The sequence below is a fragment of the Pelophylax lessonae genome (genome assembly GCF_965119305.1).
Source record: "Pelophylax lessonae genome assembly, chromosome: 4".
NCBI lineage: Eukaryota > Metazoa > Chordata > Amphibia > Anura > Ranidae > Pelophylax > Pelophylax lessonae.
Window position 1 is genome coordinate 604222317 of NC_138771.1, and position 12421 is coordinate 604234737.

The 12421-nt window shown below is 43.4% G+C and overlaps 1 protein-coding gene across 1 annotated transcript in view; it reads left to right on the forward strand.

Annotated features, from left to right (window-relative positions):
• ODAD3 (outer dynein arm docking complex subunit 3) overlaps nucleotides 1-12421 on the forward strand; it is a 60952-nt gene that overhangs the window by 7227 nt on the left and 41304 nt on the right. Inside the window, exons 3-6 of the mRNA XM_082256663.1 lie at nucleotides 3621-3742; nucleotides 7964-8041; nucleotides 8154-8333; nucleotides 9474-9509. Of these exons, the coding sequence (XP_082112789.1) occupies nucleotides 3621-3742; nucleotides 7964-8041; nucleotides 8154-8333; nucleotides 9474-9509 (416 nt within the window). The remainder of the gene's footprint in view (nucleotides 1-3620; nucleotides 3743-7963; nucleotides 8042-8153; nucleotides 8334-9473; nucleotides 9510-12421) is intronic.

The following is a 12421-nucleotide window of genomic DNA, read 5'->3' on the forward strand; positions in this document are numbered from 1 at the left end:
ACCACTGTGTGGCCTCCCCTCTTCTTTTTATAACAGTCTGCAAACGTCTGGGGACTGAGGAGACAAGTTGCCTACGTTTAGAAATAGGAATGCTGTCCCATTCTTGTCTAATACAGGTTTTTAGTTGCTCAACTGTCTTAGATCTTCTTTGTTGCATCTTCCTCTTTATGATGCGCCAAATGTTTTCTATGGGTGAAAGATCTGGACTGCAGGCTGGCCATTTCAGTACCCGGATCCTTCTTCTACGCAGCCATGATGTTGTAATTGATGCAGTATGTGGTCTGGCATTGTTATGTTGGAAAATGCAAGGTCTTCCCTGAAAGAGACAACGTCTGGATGGGAGCATATGATGTTCTAGAACTTGGATATACCTTTCAGCATTGATGGTGCCTTTCCAGATGTGTAAGCTGCCCATGCCACACACACTCATGCAACCCCATACCATCAGAGATGCAGGCTTCTGAACTGAGCGCTTATAACAACTTGGGTTGTCCTTGTCCTCTTTAGTCCGGATGACATGGTGTCCCAGTTTTCCAAAAAGAACTTCAAATTTTGATTCGTCTGACCACAGAACAGTTTTCCACTTTGCCACAGTCCATTTTAAATGAGCCTTGGCCCAGAGAAAACATCTGCGCTTCTGGATCATGTTTAGATATGGATTCTTTTTTGGCCTATAGAGTTTTAGCCGGCAACGGTGAATGGCACGGTGGATTGTGTTCACTGACAATGTTTTCTGGAAGTATTCCTGAGCCCATGTTGCGATTTCCATTACAGTAGCATTCCTGTATGTGATGCAGAGCCGTCTAAGGGCCCGAAGATCACGGGCATCCAGTATGGTTTTCCGGCCTTGACCCTTACGCACAGAGATTGTTCCAGATTCTCTGAATCTTTGGATGATATTATGCACTGTAGATGATGATAACTCCAAACTCTTTGCAATTTTTCTCTGAGAAACTCCTTTCTGATATTGCTCCACTATTTTTCACCCCAGCATTGGAGGAATTGGTGATCCTCTGCACATCTTGACTTCTGAGGGACACTTCCACTCTGAGGGGTTCTTTTTATACCCAATCATGTTGCCAATTGACCTAATAAGTTGCAAATTGGTCCTCCAGCTGTTCCTTATATGTACATTTAACTTTTCCGGCCTCTTATTGCTACCTGTACCAACTTTTTTGGAATGTGTAGCTCTCATGAAATCCAAAATGAGCCAATATTTTGCATGACATTTCAAAATGTCTCACTTTCAACATTTGATATGTTATATATATTATATTGTTAATAAAATATAAGTTTATGAGATTTGTAAATTAGTCCATTCCTTTTTTACTCACAATTTGTACAGTGTCCCAACTTTTTTGGATTTGGGTTTGTATAAAATCTGCCGAAAATTCCCGTCCAAAGTAAAACCGTACGAATTTCGGCTAGTGTGTACACAACTTTCAGCAGCCGATGCCAACATTTTCAACGGAAAAAAAAACGAAGGGACAAACACCAAAATGTTTATCGTCCCTCCCCAGCACGACCAATTTTCGTTTAATGTATATGCAGTACGTCCATGAAAAAGCGGATACGATCTGAAGTTGCTGACGACCCGGAAGTCTAGGTACAAATGTCCCAAAAAAAAAAAAAAAAAAAAAAAACCGGATGAGAAATTTCGTGAACATTATTCACTGTCAACTAAAAACGATTATGACAGCTGAGCATGAGAGAGAAAAATCGGAGGATATTTCGTCTGATTTTCGTCAAGCATCTACGAGCCTTAAAGATTCAAAATGAAGTGGCCCCTGCAAAGAACATATTGAACAATGAGATGTCCTGCTGTCCATGCTGTTGCTCTATGCAATGGTGAAGAGAAACTGCTGGCTGAAGATCCTAAAAAATGCCACACTTCCTGGAGTGTCAGTTTCCTGGCCCCCCTACCACATGCTGTGGTTCCTCCCACTGAACCCTATTTTACAACAGGCAGAGCAGTAGTATATGGACCTGTGAATGGAACCACAGAAGGCAGAGGGGGGCCAGGAATTCAAAACTCTCAGAAGTGTTGGATTCTCTGGGATCTTCAGCTGGTGGTTTTTCTTCACTACAGCAGAGATGGGCGGTGCGGTGATGGGTATAAAATGTCTTCTTTGCAGGGGCAACTTTACTTTGAACTTTTATCTTAGCAACAAAATTGCTTTAAACCCCATTTCCAGAAAATATATTTTGTTTAGGATAGAGTGGGGAAGGTGGGAGCCTTTGTCAGTTTAAAGGAAGGACAGAAAGTGATGGGAAATTTCTAGAACAGGGACAAGGTTCAAAACAAAACACGTTTTTCATGTTTTGTAGCATTGGGAAGGCTTTGGATTTATAATAATGTTTTTATTCCAGTTTGTGCCTTCATGTCGTGATGACAACCACACTCCCCATTTCTTGTATGAGTGTCACAGGAACAGGGAGTGGAAAAACATAATCTCAGAGGGGTTTCAGATAGAAATAACCTGACAGAAATTTTAAAGTTGAATTCCAGATATGGCATTTTTTTACAGCTTACAGCTCTGCATATGCCATACCTGTAGAATTCCTCAAGAACATGGGTGCTCAACCTGTGGCCTTCCAGCTGTTGCAGAACCACAAGTCCTATTATGCCTCAGCCTTTGGGAGTCATGCTTGTAACTGCCAGCTGCTTGCAATGTGTCATTGTAGTTCCGCAACAGTTGAGCACCCATGCTCTAGAACATGGGTGTCCAACCTTTTGGCTTCTCTGGGCCACATTGAGTGTAGAGAAATTTTCTCGGGCCGCATATAAAATATATAGTATAGTTAAGGTATATAAGTAATAAAACGCTGCTTCGCCCTTTCCGTGCTAAAGCCCCCCCAGCACCAATTTACCACAACTAGTGGATGATCCCCTTCATGGCAGCCTCTGTGGCCGTGCCCCCGACTCGACTTCCTTCCTCCCCAGCAAAAAAAAAAAATTGTCATGGGGCAGTGGGCCGCATTGCCTGTGGTTCTGGGCCGCATGTGGCCCCCGGGCCGCAGGTTGGACATGCCTGCTCTAGAAGCTGGACATCACTATAGTAGTCACTACTATTCGACTTGCTTCCCGTCCTCGTGCTAAGCCGCTGGCCTGCTGCATTCTGAACACAGAAAGTCGGCCGTTCTGCAGGGGCAGCATTCTGAGAATGCATATTCTCTATAAATGCAAAGCGTTCTCTGATTGGACAAAGTGGAGATCTGGGAAGGTGTTGTCACGGTCTCCACCTCGTCCTATCAGAGAATGCTTTTCACTCATTTTCATTCATTGAATAGCGTCCGTGCTGAGTGGTCGTCCTTCTGTGTTTACAAAGCAGCAGGGTAGCCGCTTCGGCACGGGACCCGGAAGCTACTGGAGATCACTGGAGAAGCGGCACCTACTTCAGTGATCTCCAGCTGTCAGAGGGATCCCACAGGTATGGTATATACATAGTTACCTGGGTCCAAGCTGATGTACAAAATGCCTGAAATTCTTCTTTAATTCATTCCCATATAATGCAAAACCAAAAGACCCATCTCGTCACTACGTCGGTGACAGTAGATTGTACAATGTTACTGAATAATGTATGACCAGCTTTAGGCTTCAATATTGGATCTTCTTATAGATGGCGATCACAAGGCTTACGAGGAGAGCTCCAGTGCGCAGGTTCAGAAGAACTCGGAAACCATACAGTTCCTGCGCCAAGAAAACAAGAAGCTGCATAAAAAGCTGGCTGACGTGCTTGCGGTAAGCAAAGTCAAGACAATAGTTAATAATAAAATTATGATGTAACTGGACTGTTTTCCTACCTTCCTATATTTTACCTAGAGCAATCACTTGAAAATTAATATCACACCCAAAATGTAGGACTTACTGGGCCTTGGGTGAACTGTTGCTGTTCCCTATACATATACCCAATTTATTTGTCCTGGGACTTTAAATGAGGCACAGCACAAACGAACAATAATAACTTGTTTCCAACATTGTTGTTTAATAAATGAGTACATTTTGCATTAAAAAAACAAGGATACAATGGCAACAAGCTGATTCGTGAATTCATATTATTGCATTTCATACATAATTAAATATAATGTTGACCAAATACAATCCAACTAACAATACGAGACTAAAACAAAAATTGCATCAATAAACTCGACGCGTTTTATCACTCATTGGTCACTTTTCAGGAGTAGATACATGTATAGTATCCGCAAGATAAAACATGTGACATGCCTAATAGTATCTCGTATTACACAGAATAATTCCAACCTCAAAAACAGCCTGAGGGGCTCTGATACTTATAAATCAGCTAATAATAAATATGACAACATTTCCAAATAATGATTGCCAGGGGAGTCTCACCCGGGAGCTCTGGAAGTGTGACTCAGCGAGAACCCAAGGGGACAAACAGGAAGAAGATTAAACATGGGTGGGCAGTCCATGATAGCACCTAAAATAGTTGCTATAAAAAAAAAAAAAAAAAAAGCAAAAGTCAAAAACATATCAGTTTGTTACCATTTTATCCTCCTTTTGTATGCAATATTTATTCATTTATTAAACAACAATGATTATTAATTGGTCGTATGTGCTGTGCCTCATTCAAAGTCCCAGGACAAATAAATTGGGCGTATGGAGTTATTATGAAGGGATGGGTGCACTTCAGTGTGTGCACTAGGCCACATTCTATTTTGTTCCCTATACAGGAAGGGGAAGTTCATTGACTTTCTTTTGACGTTTGAAGTAGCAGTGCAGTGTTCAAAACTAAGGCAACGTTAACTGAACCAGGCCACCATCGTATATATTAAATGTCAGGTGACATTTCATAAGCACATGGATGTACAGCTTCACTGTTGTGAGCGGGGGCTGCCATAAAAACCCTTTAGGGTCCTTTCATATGGTGCGCTGTCTGACGAGGTCCGTTCTCTGCTCAGCAGGGGGATCGATCCACCGATCCCCGCTGGCAGGCAGATGACAGCTCAGTCTCCGCTCTGTGTGCAGAGACGGAGCTGTCAGATCCCCGCTGTCCTCTAAGGGGAGATCGGATGAGAACTGACCGCCTGTTACATACATACATACATACATACATACATACATACAGTGCATTCGAAAAGTATTCACAGCGCTTCACTTTTTCCACATTGTGTTATGTTACAGCCTTATTCCAAAATTGATTAAATTTATTATTTTCCTCAAAATTCTACAAACCCCCATAATGACAACGTGAAAGAAGTTGATTTGAAATATTTGCAAATTTATTAAAAATAACAAACGAAAAAATCACATGTACATAAATATTCACAGCCTTTGTCATGACACTCAAAATTGAGCTCAGGTGCATCCTGTTTCCACTGATCATCCTTGAGATGTTTCTACAACTTGATTGGAGTCCACCCCTGGTAAATTCCGTTGATTGGACATGATTTGGAAAGGCACACACCTGTCTATATAAGGTCCCACAGTTAATAGTGCATGTCAGAGCACAAACCAAGCCATGAAGTCCAAGGGATTGTCTGTAGACCTCCGAGACATGATTGTATTGAAGCACAGATCTGGGGAAGGGTACAGAAAATGTCTGCAGCATTGAAGGTCCCAATGAGCACAGTGGCCTTCATCATCCATAAATGGATGAAGTTTGGAACCACCAGGGCTCTTCCTATAGCTGGCCGCCCGGCCAAACTAAGCGTTAGGGGAAGAAGGACCTTAGTCAGGGAGGTGACCAAGAACCTGATGGTCACTCTGACAGAGCTCCAGCGTTTCTCTGTGGAGAGAGGAGAACCTTCCAGAAGAACAACCATCTCTGCAGCACTCCACCAATCAGGCCTGTATGGTAGTGCTGCCAGACAGAAGCCACTCCTCAGTAAAAGGCACATTACAGCCCACCTGGAGTTTGCCAAAAGGCACCTTAAGGACTCTCAGACCATGGGAAACAAAATCCTCTGGTCTGATGAAACAAAGATTGAACTCTTTGACCTGAATGGCAAATGTTATGTCTGGAGGAAACCAGGCACCGCTCATCACTTGGCCAATACCATCCTACAGTGAAGCATGGAGGTGGCAGCATCATGCTGTGGGAATGTTTTTCAGCTGCAGAAACTGGGAGACTAGTCAGGAAAGATGAATGCAGCAATGTACAGATACATCTTTGATGAAAACCTGCTCCAGAGCGCTCTGGACCTCAGACTTGGGTGAAGGTTCATCTTCATACAGAACAACAACCCTAAGCACACAGCCAAGATAACAAAGGAGTGGCTATGGGACAACTCTGTGAATGTCCTTGAGTGGCCCAGCCAGAGCCCAGACTTGGATGAACATCTCTGGAGAGATCTGAAAATGGCTGTGCACCAACGCTCCCCATCCAACCTAATGAAGCTTGAGAGGCCCAAAAATAGGTTTGCCAAGCTTGTAGTATCATACTCAAAAAGACTCCAGGCTGTAATTGGTGCCAAAAGTGCTTCAAAAAAGTATAGAGCAAAGGCTGTGAATACTTATGAACATGTGATTTTTTTTTTGTTTTTTATTTTTAATAAATTTGCAAAGATTTCAAAAAAAACTTTTCATGTTGTCATTATGGCATATTGTTTGTAGAATTTTGGGGAAAATAATGATTTTTTTTTCTATTTTCAAATAAGGCTGTAACATAACAAAATGTGGAAAAAGTGAAGCACTGTAAATGCTTTCTAGGTGCACTATATCTTGCCCATATGTCAGTACACCTTTGTACACTACAGTTCCCATGAGCCTTTACTGTTTTAGGGGGATGGCTCCCGGTCATTCCTGAGACGTAGAGCAGCCTTGTCAGTGGCAGCATTGGCAGTGATAGTGGAGCTGGGGATTCTTCTATCACCATTACATGTAACTCCCAGAAGTGATGATTCTTCATGCTAGTCCAGAGGACTCTAGGGAAAGTGTTCTTGACAGCCAAGCTGCTGAGGAAGAGGCAGGCTAATACTGGATGTCATCCAGACATGAAGTACCTCTGTGACAAAAGGTTGGAGGAAAACTATGATTACCGTATTATGAGTAGCTCGGCAGCAACAGGAATATGTTGTTCGCTGAAAATGCATCTACAAAACATCCCTTACAGATTCATTTTTAAAAGCTAAGGCTGAAGTTCAGCTTTAAACACTGCCTGCCACATGTCAGGTGGGAAGACCCATCACTTTGAGGCTTGTATCTGGAATAGGGGTAGACGAGATGTAGGACTCTCTGTCAGGAATCAGCAGGAGGGATGGCCGAATCAGCATAGCTACTACAAAGTAAGATTTATTTACAGTGAGAATAAAATTCATCCAAACACCAGCAAACATAAAGATATAAGTGAACCAAAAACCCAGTGACAAAATGCCTAACTGAACAACCTAACAAAGTAACAGATAGCCTAACTAGTGAACTGACTATATACAATGTATACAAATAGGGAACACTGAAAAGCAGGGTAAAACTAGAGGTGCAAGGAACATACAGGAAGGGGGAACCTAAAACTGGGATCAGGAACTAGACAGCAGGGTTCAGTGTATAGGTACAAGGCAAAGAGCACAATCAAGAACAGGATAAATGGTTAGCAGTATCTGGCTGCAAAGCAAAACACTGAAGCAAAGTGTAATAGTAGAGGAGGGACTAAATACCCTTCCAGTAGCCAGCATCAGGTGGAGACTGATTACTAGAATCTGCTGGCTGCTGGGAGGGTATAAAGCTGGGAAAGATAGTGTCAGGACCTGGATCACCTGCTGATGGCACTGTGCTTCCCAGAGTGGGAGGTTGTAATCCCAGTGTCCACCAGCCGGTGTCTCCCAGCAGCCAGCTTCAGGAGGAGACTGATTACTGGAATTTACTGGCTGCTGGGAGATACCTGCTAATGCTTTTTTTCCCAGCTTTATGTAACAGAGGTGGAAAAGGGATTCTATGGATTGAAGTAAGTTGTCTAAACTGCTTTTGATTATCACGTCTTGTTTCACATGTGTGTCCCAGGGTGACGAGAAGGTGATTAAAGAGGCCTTTCAGAGCCACTCTGTGGAGAGAGCTGCTATGAGGAACAAGAGCGGCCATGTAAGTAAAGATGTTTGTAATGTGTACAGGTAGAAATCTGCTAATGTTGTTTTGGGGCAGGCCAGTGGTCAGTATCACGCGTTTCACTCTACCACTCACCACACTTTCTCAGGCTGCCATCCAGCTAATGGATCAGAAACTCTGCGACAAAATCAAGCGTCTTAATGCCTTGCACCACCAGACTGAGGTTCGGAAGAAGCGACTAGAAGAGCTGGAGACAGAGTACAAGCAGAAAGCTGAAGGTGAACAAGCTAAGCCTGGGAAAGAAGACAGTTCTGCGCAGGCAGAGCAGGTGAGAAGTGACAGTACTATTCTGATAAGAAGGGATAGCCTCATTTTGGGGTTTGCAAGTTCAGGCACCAGGTCCAGTTTTGTCAGCCTTCTAAAATGAAAAGTTTGTCTTTGTATGAGTGGACTGTAATGTCATCCTCCTGACCTGAGCAAAGTTTATGCTGAACATACGGCTACTCTCACAATAGCGATTAGGAAGAGACAGCGGATATTTGTAACAAGAATTAACTAACGTAATCCTGCGGTAGGAATCATGGGGCATATGCGAACCGTAGCAGATTGTTCATCTGTCCCTATCAGCAGATAATTGCTCCATGTGCGATCACATGTGATTACAGCCGCAGACAGATGCGGCCACTGTCAGTCTGTAATTTATTTGTACAGCTTCCAGCTGTTTGCATACTCCTGTGATTTCTGCCTCAGGAATCCACTATTCATTTCTAATCATCCAGTTGAATTATTATTTTCTACCTGTCTAAGGATTTTTAATTTTGCATAGATAGTCTTTGAATCTAGTTACCTCTGCTAGATATCGCAGCAAGCTACATGCCCTCCACTGCAGCAAAAGCACAGCTTGGGCAAAAATGCATGCCCCAGCCTACTGATTGGACAATGATAGAACAGCAGCACACTGATAAGGTCATGTATCTGCTCTCTCCTATCATGCTGCTCCTCCTTCTACCATCCTGAAGGCTGATATACAGGAGATTGCAGGAGGCTCACATAGATAAAAATAAAGTACTTGCACTTGTTGCATTAAAAATGATTGTTAGTGTTTTGTAATAAATATGTATTTGTAATAATTAATATGTCTGTCCAAATTTCAAGTGTGCTGATCCCTTATCCCACATTTCTGGCTTCTAAGGATGGCTAGAATGGTTCATCGCCCATCCACAATACTCAGAGTTCTTGATGTGTGTGTTTTTGTGTGTAACTGTGGCAGGGACATTCAGTTGTAAGAACCTCTTGGGTGGGAACTGATGTGAATGGCTCAGTGTTTTCTGCCATAACCCCTGGAGCATGTCTGTTGTATATAAATGAACAAATAAATTCCTATTGGTTCACCCTGTAGTGGGAGGGGCAGACACTATGGTCACATGGTCTATTCTGCCTCATGATGGTTTACTTGTTTCATCCACAGAATGAAGTCACTGAACAGGAGGAAACTCCTCAACAGGTTATTTATTTTTTGCTTGACCAAACCTTGCTTCATTCCGAATCAAAGGTCACCCATCAGCCAATGATTTTGCTGTTCTGTACAATCTACAAGCTTTCTGCTCCTCTGCTTCAAACCTCAATCCTGCCTTCCCCTACCTCTCATGATTTTGCTGTGTACACAATGCTCATATTAAAGGAAACTTTAGTGAATTTGTCCTTTAAATAAAGAGTAGCAGGCATAGTTAATTTTTTACTTTCTTCCCCATTTACTAAGTTCTTCACTGAGCAGTCCTGTCTGGCACCACCCAACCTTTGCTTCCTAAACATCCTGGCCATGTCCTTTGCATAGCGCACACAGCCCCATTCATTCTTATGAATGGTCCATACTCATGGCATCCCCAAGCCCAGTGGTGTCAAACTAAATTTCATTGAGGGCCACATCAGCATTATGGTTGCCTTTAAAGGGCCAGTTATATCTGTAAGATTAGATGTCCAGAGCACCCCACTACCCCCTTACATGAGATGTCAAGAGCCCCCCCACCATCAGAAGTCAAGAGTCACCCACCCTTCCTTACATCACAATGCACCCCCTTACCTTGTGCTGTTGCCAGGAAGAAAATGCTGATGGATCTGGGAAGAAGTGCAGGGTCTGGAGGAGAACCAGAGGAGGGTTGGAGGCAGACCAGAGGAGCTTCCAGAGTCTGTTGAATGCTGAGACCAGGGGAGGCAGAGGCAAGGTGGTGTTGCGACTGCACAAAGAGGTGCTGGATCTGTAGGAGGAGTTCTGCCCTCCTCTCTGCTGCTGACTGCTGAGAAGGGGGGGGGGCAAAGACAAGCCTTTCTGCAGCTGCACAGAGAAGAATCTTGCAAAAGGAGTTCTGTCCTCTCTGCTGCCAACTACAGAAAAAAGGTGGGGGCAGAGACAAGGGGGGTACCGCAGCTGCAGGAGAGGTACGAGGGCCACATGAAATGGCCTGGGGGGCCGCATTCGGCCCGTGGGCCTTGTGTTTGACACCTGTGCCCTAGCCAAAGAAAAGCCAGAGTACCAACCATCCATAGGAACAAATAGGGAACAGGACGCAGCCAAGATGCTTTGGATGGAGAGGCTGTGTAGCTCCAAGCAAGGCTGCCTATTGAACAATCAGAGATGGAACTAAGTGTCAATGTATCTACTGTAGCAACATCCCCAAAGAGAATATATAGCCATATATACAGAAAGCAGGACTTTTTAGATACTAATTACTTTGAATGAGTCATCCAGTTATTTAGGTTAAAAGTTTCAATTTTCCATGGTAGTAGAGCGCAAATCCAGGGTGCAGAGACTAAGCCTGCTTCTCCATTAGGGTGTCTGATGGTGGGGATAGACTTGCAGCAAGCTGAAATCAGGTCGCGGCCCTCAGATACGTCCAGCTGACGATACAGAGACCATTCGCGTGTGCAGAGTACAGATGGCAGGAGCCAGAAGAGGATCCAGGAAGCAAGCTGAGGTCAGGACAGGCGGAAGACCGGCAGAAACGGAAAACAAAGCCACGGTCGGTACATTTGAAGTCAGACACTTGGCAAACAGGGAGCTCAGAGAACTCGGAAGTTGCTCAAGCAATACAAGCTGCACTGAGCATGTAGCAAACTAGGAGGATGGCCTAGTAATAGAAGGGAAGGAAATAAAAGCCCACAGTATAGCAGGAATGCCCATAGGTAAGCATAGAAGCCAAACAACACATGGGAAAAGAATCAGAGGTCTAACAGGACAACCGCATCAAGGAGGTAAGAATTACACAGGCAGGGAACCGCAGGCTATACCGTGACAAAAAGTCAATAATCAGACATTTTCACCTCCATTTCTCCTGATTAAGTAGACCGTTGGCTTAAGAAACACATATGCCTCGTTTCCACTGAGTGGTACGGTACGGTTCGGTTTAGTACGGTACGGTTCGGAACGGTACACATTGCGTTTCCACTGCCAATAGTACCCTTTCATGATAGGCGTGGTGTAGCAGGAAAGCTGTGATAGACGATTCTCTGTCAACCAATCAAAGTTCTGCAGAGTGTAGCTCCACCCTGTTGGTACGGTACTAATGTGCTTGGTACCCCAACGAAAGGGTCCCAAAAAAGTGGTACGGTACGGTTCGGAATTAGGGTACCATTCACAATGGAAACAGCAAAAATATCGTACGGTACAGTACCGACCGTACCGTACCGCTCAGTGGAAACGAGCCAATAGAGAACTAGACATCCCATCATGTGATTCTTGTGTTGCTCATACAGTATGTACACATGAGAAGAATAATAATATATATTTTCTTGGAACAAAAAATATATGATATCTCAAGTGCGTCCAATAAGAGGTTGTTAAAATACTGAAGTGTACGGAATTATTTTACTTGTTTTGAATTAATAATTGTGAAAGACATTTATTGACTTAATCTAAATAACTAGTTGACTCATTCAAAGTTATAGTATCTAAAAAGTCCTATTTTCCATATATATGTTTCTAGGATTTACTTAAAGGACAACTTCACTTTTAACTTCTTTGCCCTACTGTATTCCTAAAGAAAATCTAGAGTCTGTATTTAGTTTACCCCTACTGGAACCTTCAGAGGAATACAAGGAGAGCTTTGTATAGACTGGTGCAAACAGTTGCTTGGTTGAAAAAACAAGTTTATCCAGTCATAGTTTGGGTTTGGATGTTGGAGTTCCACCTAAGCACCAGGGGTAAGTAACCTTGACCCTTTCTGGGTAGAGCTCTTCTTTATTGCTAGGGCCACCCAGGTTTAATAATTCTTTGGATAACAGGCAGATTAAAGCAACTGCTAGCTATTTACTTCTCAGACATTCTTGTGGAGGTCTGTCGAATTTCCAACTCCCCTCACCTGCTATGACCTGTGAATGGAGAAGTAATGACCCCTTAGTTTGGCTTTACAGTGTCCACAT